The sequence below is a fragment of the Zingiber officinale genome, chromosome 5B, assembly GCF_018446385.1.
Source record: "Zingiber officinale cultivar Zhangliang chromosome 5B, Zo_v1.1, whole genome shotgun sequence".
Taxonomy (NCBI): domain Eukaryota; kingdom Viridiplantae; phylum Streptophyta; class Magnoliopsida; order Zingiberales; family Zingiberaceae; genus Zingiber; species Zingiber officinale.
Window position 1 is genome coordinate 81,587,320 of NC_055995.1, and position 22,804 is coordinate 81,610,123.

Consider the following 22,804-nt stretch of genomic DNA (forward strand, 5'->3'; position numbering starts at 1 on the left):
GAGAAGAAGAGCTATAAATAAGTAGAACAGGGGAGGGAGAAAGAGAAAAGAAAGAAGAAAGAACAGAAGAAGGGACAAGGAAAGTACGTACGGACGTACCGTGTTTTCTTGACACGTGTACTGACGTCGTAGTAGGGACTAGCTGCACCACGTTACCCAGAGATCAGAAAGTCAACGGCTTTAAATAAAAACCCGGTTTATTTTTGTATAAAATAATCGAGACCGTTCTTATCTTTGCGATTTTTCTCCCTCCCTTCTTGGTCCATATCCATAATTTCTTATTATTTAAATTGAGTTTATTTACGTTATATTTACCATTTAAACTGCGGTTTGTGTACTAAACTCCACTTAGGCCGATCAAATAATAATTAATTTGTGACAATTGGAGAAAAATAAGTTATATTAATCTTTGGTGACAAAGTTTTCAATCGGCAAATTAATTTTAAATATATACATCGTTTGTTTAGTCAGTATTTATTTAAATAATTGAACTTTTTTTTCCCAAATAACACGTTGACTGTCAACTATGATGAAATAAAATCCAATTGATATATGAATTCTTTAATGCTATAGAATTATGATCAATTAAAAAAAATCTTGTGAGAATATACTAATTTTATTCCTTATCATCAATCAATAATTGGAGTAGAATTATTTTTATACTTTTGAAATAATTAATAATATATATACGCTGTTAATTAAGATCGAATTATTTATGTTATTCTATTAAAATAATAATAATAAAGCACATGGTTTAGAATTTTGACTAAATTTTATTTTAAATTCCACTTGTTAAATATAAGCTCTAAAAATCAAAATTAATGCAATTTTATTAATATTTTTATCTTAAAATAGTATCATTAAAAAAATATATCATTATTATTAAATGAACTATAATGCACTATGTCAACTTGATTAGTTGCATAATTAGTTAATAATGAAAGGAGAGGTAACTTATGTGATTTAATCATCCAATTAAAGTCATCATCTATCTAATTTTTTTCCATATAATTCAAATATCCAACTCTAATGCTCTATCATGGTGACAAAAGATAAATATATTCATCCCAGTGCCCCTATCAATCCGTCCCAAGATCAATACAGAGTAAGTAAATTATGGACGGCTACTAATCTTTGGAATAATGACTAACACATAAAGGAGATATTTACCTCGACTTTATCGAAATTCGAATCTCAGACATCATAATGATAACAACTCATATACTAAGGCCACTAGATCATCTCAAAAAAAACAACTCTAATACTACCATGTTGCTATCGCATGAGTCCTGGCCATAGTGCATCGTTGCGAAATTAGCCCTGGCCGAGAAGAGGTCATTAACCGTGTTGGGGGCACTTCTAATAAACAATGAGTTCGTAAAAATAATAACAATAATAAAATTTAAATATAATTAAATGACATAATGAATATATGAGACGATATAGTTTAAAGATAGGGTGGCCTTTGACAATTATTTAAAAATTTTACTAAAAATTTATAAATAACGCTAAACCTATTTGTTATTTAGATAATTATCATGACACGTCATGAACGGAGTGTGGTCCGTCAGCTACGCAGTAGCCTGGCCCGTCGCCGCCGCAAAAGTGTGTTCCCGTACAGCGAATGACTGTTGACTTTTGGTACGAGTACAGATTGAGCACTTGGATTTGCAAAGTCAGTTTGGGATTGCAGTGAGGTTCAAAAGCCACGACCCAGAAAGATTAATGCTCTTCTAAGAATGAGAGTTTGAGGCAATTGATTGAGATATTATTATTATTATTATCTTTTTTTTCCTAATATAATGATTCAATGGTAGGCTCACTAATGAATAATTAAAAGAGGTAAAATTGAATGTCTAATATCAATTGAAAAAAAGATACATTCTTGGATGATTGGATCAACTCCAAAAGTCCAACTCTATACAAATATGTCAAGTTGAAACTAAAACGAACTAATAATCAAATTGAGTTTTTGTTACTCATGATGATCAAGAAACGTATTTCTCCTCCTCCTCCAAATGGTGTTAATTTTCACGGTTTTTTTCCGCCCTTATGTCAGCAATGACAATTGTGCCGGTGTGAAAATCCGTGTGGTTTTATTTTGACTAACAAATGTTTTGAGTTATATATATATTTTTTTAATAATCTAGTTTCCGGCTTTTTAATCCAATTAATTTTAGAGATGATGAATACAATATTCTCACTGAAGTTTTTCACTAGTGACAAAGGTAAATCATGAAATGCAAATGAACCCTAACAAACGGTGCAACATCACAAATAATTTGAACTCCTTAAATGTAATAAGTACGGGATGAAATTCAAATCTACCTAGCTAGGGTTTCAACGTTATATTGTAAAAGGGAGGAGATGTTTTTAGATGATTATGAAAAAAATGAACGGATGTCTCGATCGATCTGTTTGTTCAATGGAAAATAACATCATGGAGAAACACAAAGACATGTAAGCACGGACAGAGCACGTTATAGTCTATCCAGGCTTTCGTCCGAGGTTGACAATGTTGGAAAAAACAAAGGCTATAGCGATGGGAGAAAAAAAAATACGACAAAAAGAGGAAGGCATCCCGAGGGCTAAGATCAATTCTAGATCAGTCGAGCTGGCTTTACTCATGCAATCGGCTCAGATAAATCAGTCGGGCTGACTCCGCCCTTACCTGTAAGACATCAATACCACACACTTGGCCAATGCTTGCACTGGCTAAAGCCCACTACAGGAACATAGATACTTAGCGACGACATTTTTCGTCGCTAATACATATATTTTCGTCGCTAATAAATATTTGTGACGATAAAATTTTGTCACTAGGATCGCCATTATAAGTTTGTCGTAAACTCATATTAGCGACGATTTTATATTTTCGTCACTAATGTTTTAGCGACGTGAAACTATTCGTCGCTAAATAAAAATATTTCGTCACAAATACATTTGCGACGGATCAAATAATATGGTTGCTAACATTTGGAGTTTAGCAACGATATAAACTATATTCGTCGCTAACATGTTTGCTACAATTGGTACAAATTAGTCACAAATAGTTACGTGTCTGTGTATTAGAGAGGTTAGCGATAAAATATCATAAATTCGTCGCTAACGACAACATAAGTAACTTTCGTCGTTAAACCTCCATATTAGCGACGACATATTGATATTTCGTCGCTAACCTTTTTGCTACGATTTATTTTTGCCGCTAAATAATCATAGTTCATCGCAAAAAGTTATGATAAGTTGCGATATATCAGAGTGATTAACTGTGAAATTGTGTTATTTCATCGCTAATAGTCATGGTTAGTGACAAAATCACTCAAATTTGTCACTAACCTCTGTTTTTTTAAAAAAAATGGTTGTTTCTATTTTCGTTCATCTCTTATATATAAATTACAAACATACTACTCATCATAATTATAACAATAAATTCACAAATACACTAACAATAACTCATACTTCAATACAAATATAATCACAACATTCACAAACCAAGTTCAAACATGTTCACAACCAACAATCCAAACAAGTTCAAAACAAGTTCACAACCAAAAATCCAAACCAGTTCAAAATAAGTCAAGAACGACATCATGTTCATATCCAAAAGTCCACAACATCAAAATCTAAGACCGAGGAGGAGGAGGTAGCGCTGAAGATGAATCATGGATCAAGGAATCTAATACTTCAGATGTCAATCGGTTAAGAATTTGTTCAAACATATCTTGTCTTGATTTCATTAATACTAACTCATCTTAGGTGTTTGCTAACTGAACTCTGGTGTTTGCTAACTCATCTTGGGTGGATTCAAGTCTTTTATGCAACGCAACGTTAGTTGATTTGGATGAAGAGGTGGCATATGAAGAAGTAGACCTAACTAACTTAGGCCCACTTCCAAGTCCTCTAATGTATCTAGACTGAGTACCGAGGACCTGATACAAAATTTTAAAGATAATAAAACATATGATATGATATGATGATATATTTAGCATCTATATAAGGGTTTAACTCAACAGTAAATAGCAACCAAATAAGATGATTATGAAATGTAGATATACTGAAAAATAAGATGATACTGAAATATAGATGATCCTGTCCGAAAATCGTAGAGATGGTAAGCTGGGGATGTGGATGCTGTATTGACTGGATGTAGATTCCGGTCCGCTCTGCAACACAAGAAACGTCAGTGTCGAGCTAGGGAAAGGGTCTTCGGCGTTAGCCCTCCGACGCTCAAGTCAGTCATCGAAAAGAGAAAAAGATGGAGCAACAATAGACACAGGCGTGAATAATGAATAACGCGTACCTCTACCGGTATATGGACCCCCTTTATATAGTGCACTAGTGCGCTACGTGCATGCTCCTCGAGGTGTGGGCACGTTCTCCAATTGGTCGTGAGCACGTCTCTAATTTATCCTATGAAAGGACTTGTCAAGAAAGTGTCTTTGACATTATACCTTAGCAGGGCATGCATATCTCTAACAAGACAGTAAAAGTTTTCGTCGTACGATTCGCCTGTTGACCACGCAGTATTTCAGCGACACTATTTCCCAAAAGGATATTGAGAGATACGACAATGATCTCACCGTTCGATCGAGTGGGGTGACCAATCGGCTGGGACTCCACCGATCGATCGGCCTCTGCAGTTCTTCCTTGTGGTGGCTAGGTATAGTAGCTTGTTAGCGCCCGACCAGACCAACCCTCCGGTCGTCCCAATGGTCCTCTGCTCCGTGATGAGTGCCTCATGATCCTCAATGTACGGGCATTCTGCTTGGACCAGCCCTTTGTTGGTCGGAAGCTTTACACCCGATCAGCCACTGCAGTAGAGCTCCGCTCGGCCCCCTTTTGGTGAGCTCGTTGGTCTTGTAGCGTCAACTTTCTTGACTTTGACCTCCACGTCGGCTGCTATCTCCATCCTTTGACCCACACTTATTGGGCCCCTCTTTATCACAACATCACAAGTCTTCCCCTCAAGTCTAGCCGAAGGAGGCTGCAAGTCCGACTGACCTGACGAGCACTGCATTGGGTGACCTCCTCCGATCGGATGCTCTCTGTACTTTGGATGTCGGTCGACTCATATCTTCTAATCGTTGTTCAACTTTATTTTATTAACTTAAGCCCAAGCGTCGTTCGGATATACTAAGCGTCGAAGTTCTATCATCGACTCAGAGATCTAATTCGTCGATCGGCCATTCCTCTTTCTATCCCGAGCTCCTCATAAGTCTGGTGGTGGATCGGCCACTCGGTTATACCATAGTAAGATATCTATGCCGATCAAGATCATTGACGCCAGCACTTAGTGAATTTTTCCATTTCTCTACGCTGTCTTGGAGGAGCGCCCGTTCATAGTGGCTGACATCATCTAAATTTCTAGAAAACTGTGCAAATCTTAGATCATTATAGACGAGCACGTGACCATGCCTTTTAATTAAGTCTCATTAATGCTCTCCTGTGGCCGACTGCCATGTGTCCTACCTTCTGTCACCGCACGTTTGACGTGATAGGCGGATATTCACTGGTGATATGACAAACGTCTTTTCAAATTCCACGGTTAGACTTCATCCTAATTTTGTGCAACCCTTGATTGGACAGCTCTAGGTGATCGGCCGCGAGGTTTATAAGCCTTCATTTGCTTACCGTCGTCATTGCCTTGCTCTTTCGTCTTCGAGCACTCTCTGCGACGCTTCTCCTCCTCATCTTCGTCGGCAATCTTTCTCAGTAAGGTTCTTCTTCCTTCCTTTCATTTAGTCCGTGCTTTCTTTCTTTTCGCTTTCCTTATTTTCGATGGACGATTCTCCGCAACCTCCTGTGCTCGTCCCCGGGCTGTGGTACACTTCCACCGCATCCAAATTTAATGGGGGCGAGATAGACCAGATGAAATCTACCTACCATTTCCCCGATGACTATCAAATAGCCATTCCCTCCGTCTATGACCGGCCACACAAACCTCCCCCCAACTTCCTTCCCTTTTTTAAGGACAAATTTTTCGTCAATCTTCGATTTTCCGTACATCCTTTCTTTTACATTGTCTGTAAATATTTCAACATCTCTCTGCATCAACTAGTGTCAAACTCGTTTAGGTTGTTGTGCGGAACTGTCATGTTATTTCATTTGCATGGCATCCCTTTAGTACCTAAGGTCTTCCATTACTTCTATTATCCTAAGTTATCCGAGCTCGGCACTTTTATTCCAAGCCTGAGTGGGTTCAATCTTTTTTGATAAGATGTCTTCCTCTAATAAGCACTGGAGAGAGCATTATTTTTTCATTCGCCTTCCCGCTTAGCTAGACTTCCCGACCAGCTGACAGATAGAAGTAATGAACCCTCTATCGCTGAGCGGATACCGAAGCCGATCGGACTATTTCCAGGCAACCATCAGTCTGGCCGGTCAGAAGTATCACCTCCATGGCTGCTATTGGAGAGCGTTCTATACGTATTCAGACTGAGCCCGATCCAAACGTGGCTACCGTCTAGTGTAGGTATTTTCATTCTTCTTCTCATCTTTGAATCTAACTGATTTTTTTTTTCTTTTTTATAGCCCAAATCATGTTGAGGGCACGTCTGACCGGCAAGAGCAGGCTTGCGAACGTAGAAATCAATGTTGCGGGAGTGGCCGAGTTGAAGAGTCACGGCCTATAGCTGGTCACCCATTCTGATGATTTGAGCGACAAAGTTGGCAGGACCCACGTGCCGACCAGCCAGGGTGGAGCAAGTTAGACAGCGGCCTCAGACTCGGCCATATCAGGCGAGCCTTTAATACGACGTAAGAGGCATCGAGGGGAAGCTTCCTCCTGATCGGCCACTTCCACCTTGCAGGCCCTCGTACGTACCGGTTCAAGTCCCTCCTCCGAGTGGGGTGAAACTTCATCGCCCACCTTTCCCAAGCCTGCGGGTGTGTCATCCGACCGGATGCCTTCTCTGACTGGGCTGCCGTCGAGGACTATCTGTGTGCCTCCCATCGAGTTCATGCCACCGCACTCTTCGCCAGCAGCACAAGTGTCCATCATCCGACCGTCCCCAGTGTCCAAGTCCACGAGCAAAGTGACTTCTGAGCTCTTTGGTCTAAGCATCCAGAGGCACATAAAGGTCATTATTCTCCTACCCACCGCCGAATGGCGTCAACAAGATGACATCGAGGCCTTTTCCCCTAAGCACCAAATTCAGATCCAAGGGCTGTTAGCATAGGTGTGCGTCGATGCTAGGGCCTGTGCGGCGGTCATCTCCCTTGGGGAACTTGCCGACAGCCACACCCGAATGGCCACCAGGGTATGTATATCGCCTTTGTATTTACTTGCTTTTACCCCGCTTAGCATTTATCATCTTATTACTACTGCAGTACTAGGTCGAGAGTCTGGCCATGTGCCAAAGGCTAGCGTTTTTGGAGCATGAAGTCTAGCAGTTTCGTGCCTCGAGCGGCATCTCTGAAGCCTCTCGTGCTCAACTTGAACAGTTGACCGCTGAGGTCGCTCAACAAAAGGCTGATCTACAGAAAAGCTCCGAGCTGCTGTAGAAGGAAAGGAGCAAGAACGCCGAACAGGCTTCCCAACTGGCGAGGCTTAACAAATAGGTCAGCTCCTTCGAGTCGACTATCAATTCGGCCAACTCCAGGAACCTCAGAGCCATTGAGGACTTGGATATTAAAAAAAAAGAGGCTCGAGTCCTGACTCAAAATCTAAAGGAGGCTGAGGCCACGCTTAATGTTGAGCGAAAGAGTCGATCGGCAGAGCAAGCTGCGGCAAAGGTCTAGCTCGCCGCTAAGGATGTTGTGGCCTCGCTTAAGGTCGAGCTGGAGTCCTTCTGATCGGCTCTACAAATTTATTAAGATGCAGAGCCCGGTCGCTTGGGAGTCCTTAAGCAAGATTATCGGCTTATCGCCACTCGGAGGCCTTCAACGATCAGTTCACAAATCACGCTCTTCGCCTCTTCAACTTTGGCATTGATAGGACCCTAAAGGACGACGGCTATCTCCCTTTCACAGTAACCAATAAGATCATCAATCGAGAGAAGTTGACCAAGTCATTATCAGATGACATGCTAAATTATCTTGAATGACCCTCCTCCATGCTCCGTAGGCCTTTAATACCTTGTAAAAAATTTCAAAGTATCAATACATGATCGTTCCTTTGGCACATCTTTCCAAAGGGTGTTAATGTCCACTTTTTTTTTCACCTTTATCTTTTCGGTTAAAGCATGTAAGATTCAAGCAAACTGAAATCGAAGGACAGCAGAGTTTTGTTGTTGTTGAATTTCGTTTGTGAAAAGAGTGGTTGAAAATGTCGACTAGGACAATTGTGCCAATATCAAATTTGTGTGGTTTATTTTTGACTAGCGAGTGTTTCGACGTTATATTATAATGTATGAAAGCGAGAAGTTTTGGATAATTATGAAAAAACTGAATAGATAGAAGAGGAAATAGTGAAATTATTCAAAAATAATATCTTATAAAATAGGATAAATACGTACGATAAACCCTTTTATACCCTTATTGACGAAAACTTGACTACCTTTTAGAGGGAAAAAACATGAGCGGATGTCTAAATCTGTTCTTTCAATGGAAAATGTCATCATGGAGGAACACAAGGCCTGTAAGACATCAACACCGCCCACTGGCCGATGCTTGCACTGGCCAAAGCCACTGCTGCCACTGTCCGCACAACACCTGCAACCTTATGAGTTGCTTAATTTCACTGATTTGTCCCCGATCATCATTTGATTCAATGTTCTGCTTTCTTGTTGTTGTCGTTGTCATTTTTCACATAATAACCCAAAACACAGATGTCAAGACAAAGGCAAACTGAAGAGTATAGAAAATCAGATATCTCTATCCAATAATACAGTTGCACCTGTAAGAGAAGCCAAATGGTACAATGGAGTGAAGGAGACAACTCGGTATACACACTATGTAGCTACTATGGTCAGTCACTTTGATTATCACAAAAAGTGGTCATGACAGATATAGCCGAAGGCTTAGGATCCATTCCCTTGTTGCCGAGCATCCGAAGAGTGGTCATCTACAAGATGGTGTCAGACAGGTGAGTTTTCTAGTCAAACTCTACAAATGCATGATCAGATTGAGAGGTGAATTTGGTACCTTTCCCCTTGTTGCAGGTATAACACGTTCCGAAATACTCTCCGAAAGGTATACTGGGTACAGGGATAAGTTTTCCAATGAATGCTAGAGGCCAACTGGAAATAAAATAAGCTAATTAATTTTACATTTGTAATTGAAGGAAAACTTTGATGATAATGACACGAGGTCAAATTATAGCTTCTAAGAAATGCTGAATTTACCTTACGAAGGCAATTGCTATTGAAACTAGCCATAGCTTCCAATTAAGCCTGACAGTCGAGGCAAACTTACCGAGAAACTCAATTATCAACGCCTGAAAAAGGGAACGACATTCTTATATGGAAGTCAGCATAACACAGTGACATGTAGACGATGGTTACTGCTCTAATTACCTGAAGCAAAACAGTGATGCCTATTATCCCAATGAAGAGATGGTTTTTTGTGATTCCGCTGAATATATTCAATTCATCCGGTTTTCTGGAATTGAACTCGTTGAATACCTGAAAATATATTAATCACTTTTAAACAACCTTCCAAATCATAGCTAATTAGGAATAATGCTTCTCATGGTTCTGTTCCATGAACTGAATCACTGACAAAACCCACCTGGCATAGGACAAAGGTATTAAAGATAAAGGTGTTCTTCACTTTGTCAGCATGTGCTCGGTTCTCATTTTTCAATTGCAGAACACTTCTACCACCAAAGTTGAGAATCAGAAGAACAGTGACTTGATACACAGCCTGCAATTAATCTGACGGAATCAGAAAAAATCCACAACACTTCGAATTTGAAGCTACAAAAAGTACAACTGTACAATAACAGACCAAAGGGTACCTGAATTATCAGATTTCTCCACATGACATTGGTGACGAGAGGTTCCCTAAGAACACAACGTACAACGATCAAGAAATGAGAAGAAATACTCGACCGCAATACAAGAGAGATAAAACAAGTACTTGGTAACTGCATACTGGACACAAAGAAACAACCAGAATGCTAGAAAAATTACAAAAATTTTGAGTCAGCAGATCAGTGCACTTGATGGCATTCTGAACAAATTCATCTAAAAGAGTTTCAAGAATCGAAATACAAAGTTCTTGACATAAATATATGCAGCAATAGCAAATAAGTCTCTCAGGCAAATGTAAGTGGGCTGTTTTATCTGTTTACTATTTAAAAAGCACAAATATGTAACAAGCTGATTAGCATTCCCTAGAATAAACAACTAAGAGGAGAACTGAGAAGTGAAAAATTCAAGATAAATTCCAATGGAGAATGACCGTAGATTTTTTTGAAGACAGGAGATCATACAAATTAATACTAAATGCGCAAGAAGAAAACAAGACTTTATCAACATATAGCTTGGTGCAATAGCACCCAATGAACTCAAGGCAAACCATAGTAAAGCGATAACATACTTTCAGAATAGATACACACAGTAGAACTCGGGGCAAAACAGTATATTATGAACTAATTTTCTCTAACAAATGTATGAAATCATAAATAGAGAAAACTCAAAGTAGATCACAAGAACAGTACAGTAAAAACAGACATTTCTTACCTCCATCCCACAGGGGCTCTATCCATAAGATGGTTTGTTGGTCGTTCAGTAGCCAAAGCCAACGCTCCTAGAGTGTCCATGATGAGGTTGACCCACAGAAGCTATTTTAGGGGAAGGAGGTAAGCCCTTTTGAAATACATCAATAAAATAAAAATAAAAGTATGACTATTATCATATGGGTTGGTTCTTTCACAAAGAAGGGAAACAACGAGATAACACAAATCTAAAGTCTGTAAGCTTTTGCAATATGTTCTACTAAGATAAGGTTAATGTGTAGACTGCGGCAATTTCCAACCTGAACAGCATTTAGAGGAACATTGCCCGAGGAGACCGCAGCAACGACATTAATGATCAGTGCTGCAACATTTACAGTGAGCTGGAACTGGATAAATTTCTGGATATTAGCATACACAGAACGACCCCAACGGACAACCTGGACATGATGAGGGAAAAAAACTAAGAGGAAAAAAAAAAACCATTCCTTTCAATATATAACAGCATAAATGGGAACAATTTGTTAATTTCTTCACCTTTACAACAGATGCAAAGTTGTCATCGAGGATAATGATATCAGAACTCTCTTTAGCTACTTCTGTTCCCTGAATGCCCATAGATAGACCAATGTCTGCCTGAACACCAGAAATATTAGGAGAATATGTAGTCACACAAGACAAATACATTATATAAGTGGAATGCAAACCTCATGCAATGCAGGAGCATCATTAGTACCATCTCCTGTAACAGCGACCACGTTGCCCTTTCTCTTCAATGCCTGGACAAGTAACAGCTTGTCACTTGGGGAAGACCTCCCCATCACCTGCCAATTATTATGTTTAAATGTGAGCAAAAGTTAACAAAGAAATGAGAACCATTAACTATCAAGGAAGCCGAAGCCTTGGTTGTCTCATGCTGTTGTGCATGTTCTAGTAACAACACTACAGAATGCTTGCCCTATCACATCTGAAAAAATGAAACAAACTAATGAGGAATAATAAGAAAAAAGGATCGTACTGTTATTTCCTCAGCAATTGCATCTCTTTGTGAATCAGTCTTGTCACGAAATATTTTTCCTTCAATTAGAATTGGCTCACGTGCGTTTGGATCTTTAAGTATTCCACATTCTAAAGCTATGGCTTTGGCAGTCTGAAGATTATCTCCAGTCACCATGCGTACCTACCAACAAAGCTTGGTGTTTCATCAAACTAACTTGAAATCACGTAACCAAGATGGACTTTGCATCAAAATAGCTCAAGTCCAAATTCATATGCAAAGTAACTCAAAAAAGATAACTAGAAAAGTGTCTTCATTTCAACGAGACACAGGAAAAGCAACTTATGTTTTACTCCAGGAAATGATTGTTACTAATTGTTACTAGCAAAATCATAAATTCATAATACAAACGATAATCCAACTAACTTGGCTCAATCAATGTGAGAAGACCAACTATGGTGCACTTCAATATTTGTACCTAGCAATAGAATCTACAACTGGTGATCCAAATCCTAAAAGTCGGGGCATTGGCAAACTAATATGGAACATGGTATCTCGTCAACGAAACAAGATACCAAAATGCATTATGTAATCAAACAAATAGAAGCAAGCACCTTGACACCTGCATGAGTGCACAAGTCCACAGCCTCTTTTACACCAGGTCGGCAAGGATCCTGAATTCATCAAAGGACATATTCAAATCAGTGTTCCAGAAACATGAGAGGAAAGCCTTTATCCATGAGAGCAATGTACAAAGAAAATGAATAACAAATAGATATTACATGGAAAAATGTTCCATTAGAGAATTAAGTCAATTAACTCCAGACTAACCAATTTGTGAAAGTCTTTAATTCAAGGATTGAGGTTGATAAAAAAAGGTTTTATCAAAGAAATATTTTATTTGCAAACATACAATACGATTCTACTTTACCAAAAAAAAAAAGAAACAAGCTTTCAAGCATAAATAACATAGGTATGAATGAATATCAAGGTCTTAATTTATTTTGCAACTTCTATACTGTTGCAATCACTCACTACTTCAGTTACCACTCTTTCACACAAACCACAAGATTTGAATCATCAGCAATATAATATAAGGTCTATGACCAAAATAGCCAATAGCATGTTGTGTTCAAGTTACTTTCATATGTATCTATGATTTGTACCTTCATCCCCACAATGGCAAGCAGAATCAAATCATCCTCGGGTAATTGCCAGCTTGCTATCTGGTCCTCATTTGGAACCCTCTCCTTTTCATAAGACCTGTATGCAAAAGCAACACATCGGAGGCTAGCTGCAGCCATGTCTTCAATTTGCCTCTTGAATTCATTAACCTGAAATAAAAGGATGGACACAAGTCGGTTCAGTAATAAATAGGAAAAGAGAGAAAACAAGTTGTTTTACCTTCGCTGGATCCAATGACTTCTTGGAGCCAGTTTCATCAAGCCAACTGGTACATGCAGCCAGAACAATTTCAGCTGCACCTTTCCAATGTACACGGACATCATCGTCTGACTGTGACAAGTTAAAACAAAGATAGTGATCAAAACTATGCATAATGTGAGAAAATATTCACATAGAAAGGTATAACAGTTTTACAAAAATACAGAATTCAATACCCTAAGAATCACGATGGGTAAACTAACGAAGCCTTAGTAAATTTGGCTACAAAAATAATTTTTCCAATTGATTTATAAAATTATTGATTAAATACAAATGCATTTAAGAACAAAAGTGATAAATTGCTGTTCTAGTTGTGATAAAAATTCATACCTGGATTGCTACGCCACCACGTTTTTTCTCTGAGTTGAAAGGAAAAGCATGAATGATTGACGATTTAGATCTTGCATCATCAAACCTCATTCCAAGCTTTGGAGGGCAAGTAACCATAGGTCAACAGATGAAGAGGAACAAAGTTTAGGTGAAAGGGAAAATATACTGGTACTATACCTTGACACCCCACGAGAGGATGGCTTTTTCAGTAGGTGATCCAGTGATCTCAGTATGACCACCATTCTGTCAGGGGATCCAAGATTAAAAGGAAAATAATTATCATGAAGAACGTGTTTTTTCAAATTTTTAATGAAGAAGCCAAGAGAAAAGCCCAGTAAACAAAACAACAACAAACACCATATATATATTTAGAGCCATATCTCAATCTCTTTGGATTATATTAGTGTTTCTTTGACATCCCTCTAAAGTATAAACCTATTTGTTAAACTTATCTGAATTTATAAATTTAGCTACAGATAAATTGTGTTAAAACATTAGAACAATAAAAATGAATCGATGAGTAACATGAAAAAGTAATATCACTCCCTAATACTAATAGAAGTCATGATTGAAATGTCTTAAGTATTGAAAAAACTTTAAAAACGTATATGTACACTAAATTAAGATTCAGACACAAAATCTAAAATACAATGAAGAATAAATAGAAAATACATTGGAGAAATAAAATGTCTTTATTATGAACATGCCAAATATTTAAGGCCAATATTGCCCAACTTGTTTTCTTCCCATCCATTCTAAACTTAAGTACTTGACCAAAGACAGGAATTATTAAGATGAAATGCACACCCCTCTATTCCCTAGGTCCTAATAAACAATTCCATCACAACTTAATGTGGTTCGATAAGCCCCAGATAATGTTCATTCAGCTAGTTGCCTATACCCTTATAGTGCTATTCGACTATCAACACTAACCATAAGTGAGAACAAAATTTCAAATTAAGAAGATAGCAAAAAACATAATAAAAATGGAAAACAAACTTAATAGCAATGAAACAAATATATCTACCTCTGGTTCAAAGACACTGCCGGTTGTGTTTTGAGCAATTCCCTCGATCAAAAAAGAGCACACAGTAGAAGATATTGATTCAGCACTGTCTGGAGGAACTATTTTTCTTCCACCAACATATGTCTCCACAACAGTCATCTAAGAAAAACAAAGCTTAATGTGTCAATAATCCAATGAAAGAAAAACTTAGGTTCATGGAATATTGAACAACATGGATTATGTCAATCAATGTACGCAGTCATCGTTGAAATGACAGGAAAGGCTAATCTTGAGAAAATAAGCAAACCTGATTCAAGGTCAAAGTTCCAGTCTTGTCGCTGCAAATAGTTGTTGCTGAACCCATAGTTTCACACGCTGAAAGCCTTCTTACCTGTTAAATAACACCTAAGAACTACTTAAAGCACATGTTCATGAATCACTTCTCAATCAAATGTAAGATGTATATTTACCAAGGCTTTGTCTGTCATCATCTTCCGCATAGAATAAGCCAAGCTAATGTATAGAAAATAACAAATTTAGACATAAAAAAATACAAATGATTTAGTTTAGTTTGTAAAAAAGACTATATACGCACGTTAAGGTAACAGCCAATGGAAGCCCTTCAGGCACCGCAACAACCACTATTGTTACCTATCAAGATTCATAAAAATATATTATATAGCTTTACACATGAAGAGATGAGGAAAGAAGAATAAATGTGCGCTCTAGATCATGTAGTGAAAAACCACATACTGCAACTGTCAAGATTTTGATGGCTCCGTTTACAGCAGTCTTTGTACCTGTCTGTCCCTTTATGAATTGAACAGATCCATCTGGGTTCTTTGTATGTCCAGTAAAGTATCTGAAACAGACAGGGAGGACTAATGAGAATTACAAAATGTTGTTACACAGTGGAGAAGAATGTTACCTAACCAGCAGGACTACTAGAACAGCAGCAGCTACAGTCAGCCCTACTATGCCAATGAAAGTAGCAACACCATTCAAGCGTACCTATAACAGAAAGCAAGGGGGGGAAAAGTAGACTTCAGTTTGGACAGCAAAATTTGCACGGGCAATAAAATATAATTCACAATTCAGAATAAACCTGCAGTGGAGTTTCTTCACCAGTATCCTCTGAAATACTAGCCATCAACAAACCCCATTCAGTATTTATCCCAACTGCAGTTACCTGAATGAAAACAAAACTTGTTAAAATACTGAAAACAGACTGAACAGAGTTTCTTGTATAGCAGATAAAAGATTAGCATACTCAAATTGAAGTTCAAATTATTTTCTTACAAGAAGTTAAATTTAAGTTGATAGATGTCTCTAGAAAAGATTTCTGCTCATAAAAAATATATAAAAAATTATTAAGAAAAAAATGGTCCAGGCAATCACATACCAGCATATTACCATATCCATCAGCAACCTTGCATCCAGACATTAGAAAGGGAGATTTTTTATCTTTCTGGACCTGCAAAAGAGACATGAAAACTAGAACTTCAGTGCATTCATATAAAAATATCTGATAGTCTTCAGTCTTCACTATGATATATTCTAATTCTAATCTTGTGCAGCGATATCAATATATCCTTTTTGAGTTTTGACCATAAAAGCACAAGTCAGTGCTTTCCACAACTATTATAGGAGAATTTAATTGAATAAAATCCAAAATAGCAACAGAAAAAATATAGAGAATCTTACTATCTTACTCTCCCCAGTCATACTTGATTCATCAATAGCAAGAGAAAGGCCACTTATTAGTATCCCATCAGCAGGGACCTGTGACATTCACAATGCCCTTAAACTATAAAGATACTGTGAAAATACAACAAAAGGAGTACTATTAAATTATAATTCTTGGGCTTCTACCTGATCGCCAATTTTGAGAGGAACAACATCACCAACTACGAGATCAAAAATAGAGACTTTGATTCTTCGACCACCTCTAATTACCTGTAATCATGCAAGAAAAATTAAAAGAACTGAACAAGAAAAAACAAAAAAACAAAATCAAGTGTTTACAAAAGCATAAAAGAACTAACCTCCAATTGTATGTTACGTTTCTCCTCATTCAGATTTTGAAACTGTAATGACTGTCTATAATCGCTGAAAGCTATAAAAAATGGCCAAAGAATAGAAAAGCGAACAAAATAAGGAGATGCTAATATTTGTTGCAATTGCAAGAGAAAATTATAGCTTCCATAATTAACATTGGAAACTACTTTTACATAATTTATATAAAATTTAAACTACAATAAGAGACAACTCTAGTGCCCTTACATTTTTGATAAAATTTACTAGTAAAATTGTAAGACTATATTATTTTCAAATGAGATTGTGCTAATTAATGTGAGTTTACTCAAAACAAATTAAAAACTTAGATTGAGAAGACAAACTTAGAAACTAATGATGAGACAAGTAGAATTGAAATGGATAACATAAATGTAACTTTATGCAACATGACAAGGAAATCTTTACAAGCAAGAGTCATTGATATAGTCAATATATTATCTGACAACGAGTAGAGATTTAAGAAAATACGTGTATGAAAAAGGTTAAATAGTAAAAATAAAAGGGCTTTAGGAACCTCATGCATCAGATTTGCCCCTAGATTAAAAGACAAAAAAATTAAAAGTGCAGTAGAACAAGCCATTTTCATGGGTTTGAAGTGTTTGAGAGTTAAAATAAATACATATAAAAGAAATGATGGTGAGAAGCATGTATGAGATTTAATCTAAATCTGAGGATACGATTAGAGATAAGAGGTTAAGATATTACAATATGTTCAAATGGCAACTAAAATGAAAAGAGTTCTGTGAGAAATAAAAAGTGATCCAGGGAAAAAATTCTAGTTAGCATAACAAGAAAGAGAGTCCAAACGATTTTATTATATCTGATATGACTTTACATGGATTTCAATAGCAAACTAGGGTCCAAGCACTTGACCTCAAAATTAGGGCACATGGTTACTTTTTCAATAAATTCAACAATGTTTTATTGTTTTAGAATCACAACAGATTTTTACTACGTTTGTTAAAACTACAGGGAGCACCAGCATCCACAGTAACCAAAAAAATTTAAAATTAACAATCACTTTTTCACACTTTTGTACTCTTGCAAGGTATTATTTCTTGCATTAATGTACTAGAAAATTTGTTTCCTAACATCTAAAACAGATCGCACAAATGCAAAGGGGAAAAGAAGTTAAAGACAGTTTGTTGTGTGGAGCAGTAAGTAGTAACAAAGACCCAGACATAAGCACATTTAAACCAGTAAAAAGGAAGCTAGTGAAATGAAGAATATCAAATGCGGCATGATAGTCATAACAGCAAGTGACCAGAGATTTCATCATGAATAAAAATGAAATCCAACAAATAACATCGAGAGGAAAGACTTTTATACCTGTTACTACAACAACAAGAATAACTGCAAAGGCAATGCTTCCACCATCATACCATCCTTCTTTAATACCCTGAAGAAAGGTGATCGAAACAAAGGTAAAAAAGAAATAAACAAATGTTTACATGTTGAGTTTCAAAACCTATCTAGTCTTAACCAAATAGTAGAACCAACAAGAAAAAAGCCTTTCAAAATCAGTACGAAGAGCATATTAAAGATACTGTCGCAATGTCAATGATAATGATAGGTTGCAATACCAATGATAATGATAGGTCATAAATATTATGAATTAAACCAGCATTAACTTTAAGCAAGGAAGCCTAGGATGGGAATGGAATATACATTTTACCTCTGTCTTTATACCCAGCACCAATGACAAGACTGCAGCAACCATCAGAATGATGAGAGTTAAATCTTGGCAAGCTTCCCAAAGGAAGACCTAGAATTGTAAGACAAAGATTTATAGATTTTTTGTTGCAATTGAAAAACATGGAATAAAAAAAAATTGCAATCTGAGCATATACCCAAAAACTCCTTCCTTTCTTTTGAGGGTAAGTGTTAGCCCCAAACGTATTCCTCCGATGCACTATTTCTTCATCATCATCTCTAATTCCTCTCTCCAAATTAGTTTTTAGCAAATTTGCAAGACCTTTTACCTGCAAACGGGCAAAAGGTTAGTTCGATTATGGAAATATAGTTAACACAGACTATTCCAACTAATTCACCTACCCCGCCATACTCTTGTAGAGAAGAAAAATCATGATCTCTCGTCAATTTAGTTAGTTGCTCCTCTCCAATTCCAAACACACCTGAAGGAAGTGCTGCCCTAGGAACAGAGGTGCCTGTACAGATGGGAAACAAATCTAACTGGGATTGCAAATCTTTCAAGATGTAGTTTATTATACCAAATAATATTTAAAAGTAAAACCACAAGCATTTGGTGATCATAAACTTGGAAATCTAAGTTAACTTGAATGATTGTGATAGAAAAACATGGGGACGAGAGAAAAACAAAAACTTATATTCACTTCAACTAGTAAAAAAAATGCAGCTGAGAGCATATATTTAATGTCTTTAACTACACAGAATATTTGATGGTACATTATTAAGAAGTAATATAAAGAAACACAAAAATTACACTCCAATGACCATTCCCCAAGGTATTTCTACACCATGCAGTTAAAGTACCATAAATTTTCTAGTAAAAGAGCACCTGATGTTGCCCTTTGCCCTGCTTCTTGGAAAAGCAACGCAGCCTGAAACAATGGATTCCAGTTAGCAAACATGAAAATTTGATTTATGCAAAATCCAAGCACACATACCCGAATGACTTGAGCATGGGTACGAATCCTACTCCTTATCTGCTCCTTTTCTTGCTCCTTTTTTAAATCCAAGGTATATCTAAACCGACGAGAAGCATTCAACACAAGTACTGCTTGCTGTACAAATAAGAATTAGAGTCAAGAAACTAACAGGACAACATATTATTTGTAAGTAGGCACTCATAGCTCTAAATTAGTAGATGTAGTGACGAATCATTTGTGTCAAAGTATATAGTAGCATGTCTTTAGCATTTACCATATTATTGTGTTTAATATTTCATCATGTGGCCTTGCAGTAAGGAAATTTCTATTTTTAGGCATGTTGGTGTAAATCTAAGAAAGAAAATTCAATGTAATGAATTAGTAGATCTACTATATTTAGGTTGATCATACTAAAACTTTCTTGAGTATGCTAATTCCAGCATAATAAAAAAAGAATCTTATCAACTGCTTTTGCTTTATACATTTAACATTAACTGTAACTAAGATGTATAGTTATTGTGAATAGTGTACTAATATATATACTTGGTGCATTGTGAGATAATGCAAGCAGTCAACTGCCTTTTCTGCAATAATTTGGTGCTTTAGGTCTAGTTTTAAAATATATCTGGAACAATAGGCAAAGTAGAGATGAGTAATGTATAAAAAAATATATATTTCTCCAGGTTGTACAATATGAGGATCAATTGTTATGAAATAAGCCAAGTAAAAAAATCGACTAGCTGTCTGAGCTAGCAATATACTATGGTCAAATCACAGCAGATAGTGAACCTGAGCTAGCTCAAAACTTGTTATGGAAGATGGCTTGAGAAGACTGACGTGAGAGGAGTTTGACTGAATTAGGACTCAGGTCTAAGTTGGTTCGGCTAAGTTGCAGGAAAATTGGCCGAAGTGTAGTTGAGTCAATAAATGTGAATAGAACTCAGCCAAGAGACGTGGTCAGGCTTTGGATTGACTATGCATTGGTCCTGGGTGTTGGTGGGAGAGTAGGATTTGGCACTTTTGGGAAAGGTTTGGTTAGTTAAGGTGGAGTTGGAGGCAAAACGCAGTTATGTTGGAAGGAAAGAAGAAGAAAGCATCCTAAGCAAGGAACTTGGTTTATCTATGGGAATATTAGAAAACATATTTAAGATTGCTCAAGTTATTCCTTCCTTGTGTTTGAGCAGGCTTTTAAACATTAACTACCACATATCTTCCTGTTACTTCTACACATTAATTTTTCCCAGCGGCTACCTTATACCTAATGTTGAATCTGCTCCCATTTATGCAGTGGTCCTACATTGATATCACGAGTTGCTAAAGAACAGGAATAGCTGTTGTTTTTACCAACTAACGAGATTTCTAATCAGCGTCGGCTTAAAAAATGCATACCAAACATAAAACAACCATGCCTGATTCAAAATTTTAATTCGCCTCTATTTCAACATATACACATCATGGTTAAACCACTAGTACGTCAAATCTTTGTCCCATTCTGGATGAGAGCACTCCAAGATCCAGAAAAAAAAAAAAGAAGCAAATGCAATCTGACGAAAACAGAACTGACAACGATAAAGATCCAACGAGTAACCATAACAGAGAAAGCGTACCCTCCACTTCTTGAGACGATCAATAGACGCGTTCTTATGCGGGATGTCGAAACAGTTGCCGGAGGGGAAGCCACCGCCATTGTCGGCGCTTCCGCGCTCCAAATCCAGCTGCCGGTACGGTGAGGCGGGCATACTGTCGCAGGAGAGATGACACCGGAAAATCCGAGGGCTCAAGGCCGCCGCCGCTCGCTGAGCATCCCACAGACGAGGGTTTCGAAGGCGTCCGGAGAAACAAAAGAGAGGCGAGTTTCAAAATGCACCCGCTCGCAGGGGAGGAAGTCGGTGTTGGAGTAAGTTCTGGTTTAAGTGCTGGTTCTCCGCGGTGACAACTAACTCGCGCAGTGCTCACTGTTCACGGTGCGCCCTTCCTCGCCTCATCTTCTCTGTGAAATCCGGTATGCTCACCTCCCGAGAATGCGACAGCTAACTGCTTCGGGGATAGCTAGCGCACACAACGCCTACCTGCAAGTCAAATTTAGAAAGCTAAACTCTACTACTACACGTACCAGAAAATAGCAAAATGAACCAAAGTATACAACAGGAGATGAACCGGCCAAAGCAAGCCGAAAAGGTTTTGGTTTTGGAGTCGAATCGGTTCTCCGGCCTCGGACGGCGAGTCGATGGAGACGAAGGAGGCGGGAAAAAGAAAAGAGAATCTAACAGCGAAGATGGCTTTGGAGGTTAGAACTTGATACTTTCGACCGGGTATCGTAATTAAATGAGAAAACAAAAGTAACGGACCGTTACTGTTCGACGGGGTAACGGCGCCACCGCCCACGGCGTCGGCATGCGACACGATACGAGGCGACGTGGAGGCGGTGCATTACTCGCCTCGAGATGGTGTAATTGTTCACGGGGAAACGCGTGTTGGCCAACGTGCTTTGTCAGTAACGTGCCACCATGTCCCGGCACAATTATTTTATTATAACGTCCGATACAAATGTAGCTTGGCCCTTTGTGTGTGACGGAATGATGAAATCATGAAAATAACCTATAAAAAATACGTTCTGACAATTTTATTAATATTATGTGAATTTCAAATATAATTAGTTTTTATAAATTAAAAGGACGTCCTTCTGTCGGCATTCAATTTTAAAAAATATATTAAAAGTTATAATTTTATTGGAAATTATTTTTTTATTATAGTAAATGTTATCTGATAATTTAATTCAGTAAATCCACCACAGCTACCGAATAACATTACCTAATAATTTTAGATTCGACATCTGCAATAGTTAAAGAGAAATCCTAATATATCACAATCATAAATATAAAAATCTATTATTCTCCCTCAATTAAAAAATCTTCATACAAAAGTATTATATGACAAATCACATATCTTTATTTATTATTTTCACATTTAATATCACAATATAATTTTTATTTAAGATTTTAAATAATTATCATCTTTAATTTATTTTATTTATAATTTATAATTAACAAATTAATTAATTTATGAATTTTACTTTAATTAAATTTATAATTTTTATTTGATATTTAATTACCTTCTAAATTTTAATTTAATTATAATCATTTTTATTTTTTTTAACTACAAATTCCAAACCTCATCTATACGATCATAAAAAAAAATATTAAAATTTTTTTAATTTTACAACCTCACACAAAGCTTGAGATGCTCTAAAGTCGTCTACAGCCTAGATGAAACAGCACAGATAGAAAAGCGTCATACAGGAGGAGACGGCATGCACGTACCTGTCACGTGGGAGAAGATAACGGCGTCCGTCCGCTACAAAAACGCTCGGACGACGACGAGTCCTTATATAACGCTTCGCTTCGCTTCGCCTCTCTGTCTCTGCCTTGTTCGCGCGGTTTATAAAGGCACCGAAGGGTGAAGTTATTCCTTTCTTCCTTCTTTTATGTAAACCCAACGAAAGCCGGAAAAAGTTTCTCGGCAGCTTTTTCCCTTTGAGGATTTATTTATCTTGAATTTTAAGGAAATTTATTTGTAAAATTTACAATAATAACAAGCGAAGCTTCGCGGAAATTGTTCAAAATAAATAAATATTTAATGTGTTCGCTAATTAATGATGCTATTACGTACGTGTATTCGTTAATTAAGCCTTAATGGAGATTAAC

General features: G+C 37.3%; 1 protein-coding gene across 5 annotated transcripts; it reads right to left on the reverse strand.

Annotated features, from left to right (window-relative positions):
- Nucleotides 1-8,525: 8,525 nt before the first annotated feature.
- On the reverse strand, nucleotides 8,526-22,587 carry LOC121984695 (calcium-transporting ATPase 5, plasma membrane-type-like). 5 transcript variants are annotated; one of them, XM_042537778.1, is made up of 37 exons: nucleotides 22,421-22,587; nucleotides 21,449-21,698; nucleotides 21,258-21,363; nucleotides 20,708-21,169; nucleotides 19,119-19,235; nucleotides 19,010-19,052; nucleotides 18,526-18,638; nucleotides 18,321-18,452; nucleotides 18,146-18,235; nucleotides 17,800-17,869; nucleotides 16,440-16,510; nucleotides 16,267-16,350; nucleotides 16,099-16,176; nucleotides 15,797-15,868; nucleotides 15,500-15,583; nucleotides 15,323-15,405; nucleotides 15,148-15,256; nucleotides 14,990-15,045; nucleotides 14,865-14,907; nucleotides 14,702-14,785; nucleotides 14,416-14,553; nucleotides 13,566-13,631; nucleotides 13,389-13,484; nucleotides 13,020-13,130; nucleotides 12,782-12,949; nucleotides 12,230-12,289; nucleotides 11,637-11,798; nucleotides 11,326-11,442; nucleotides 11,156-11,254; nucleotides 10,921-11,058; nucleotides 10,626-10,726; nucleotides 9,899-9,944; nucleotides 9,670-9,804; nucleotides 9,456-9,563; nucleotides 9,285-9,376; nucleotides 9,085-9,179; nucleotides 8,772-9,004 (listed from the first exon to the last, which is right to left on the reverse strand). In XM_042537778.1, exons 4-37 carry the CDS (start codon nucleotides 20,837-20,839, stop codon nucleotides 8,961-8,963), a joined length of 3,237 nt encoding a protein of 1,078 aa, XP_042393712.1. In that variant the 5' UTR covers nucleotides 20,840-21,169; nucleotides 21,258-21,363; nucleotides 21,449-21,698; nucleotides 22,421-22,587; the 3' UTR covers nucleotides 8,772-8,960. The 5 variants fall into 5 exon arrangements, 4 of the variants coding, with proteins under 4 accessions (XP_042393712.1, XP_042393714.1, XP_042393710.1 ...); XR_006112964.1 differs by lacking the exons at nucleotides 21,258-21,363; nucleotides 21,449-21,698 and adding an exon at nucleotides 8,526-8,715 and having other exon boundaries at nucleotides 8,837-9,004; XM_042537780.1 differs by lacking the exon at nucleotides 21,258-21,363.
- Between the last annotated feature and the right edge of the window lie 217 nt (nucleotides 22,588-22,804).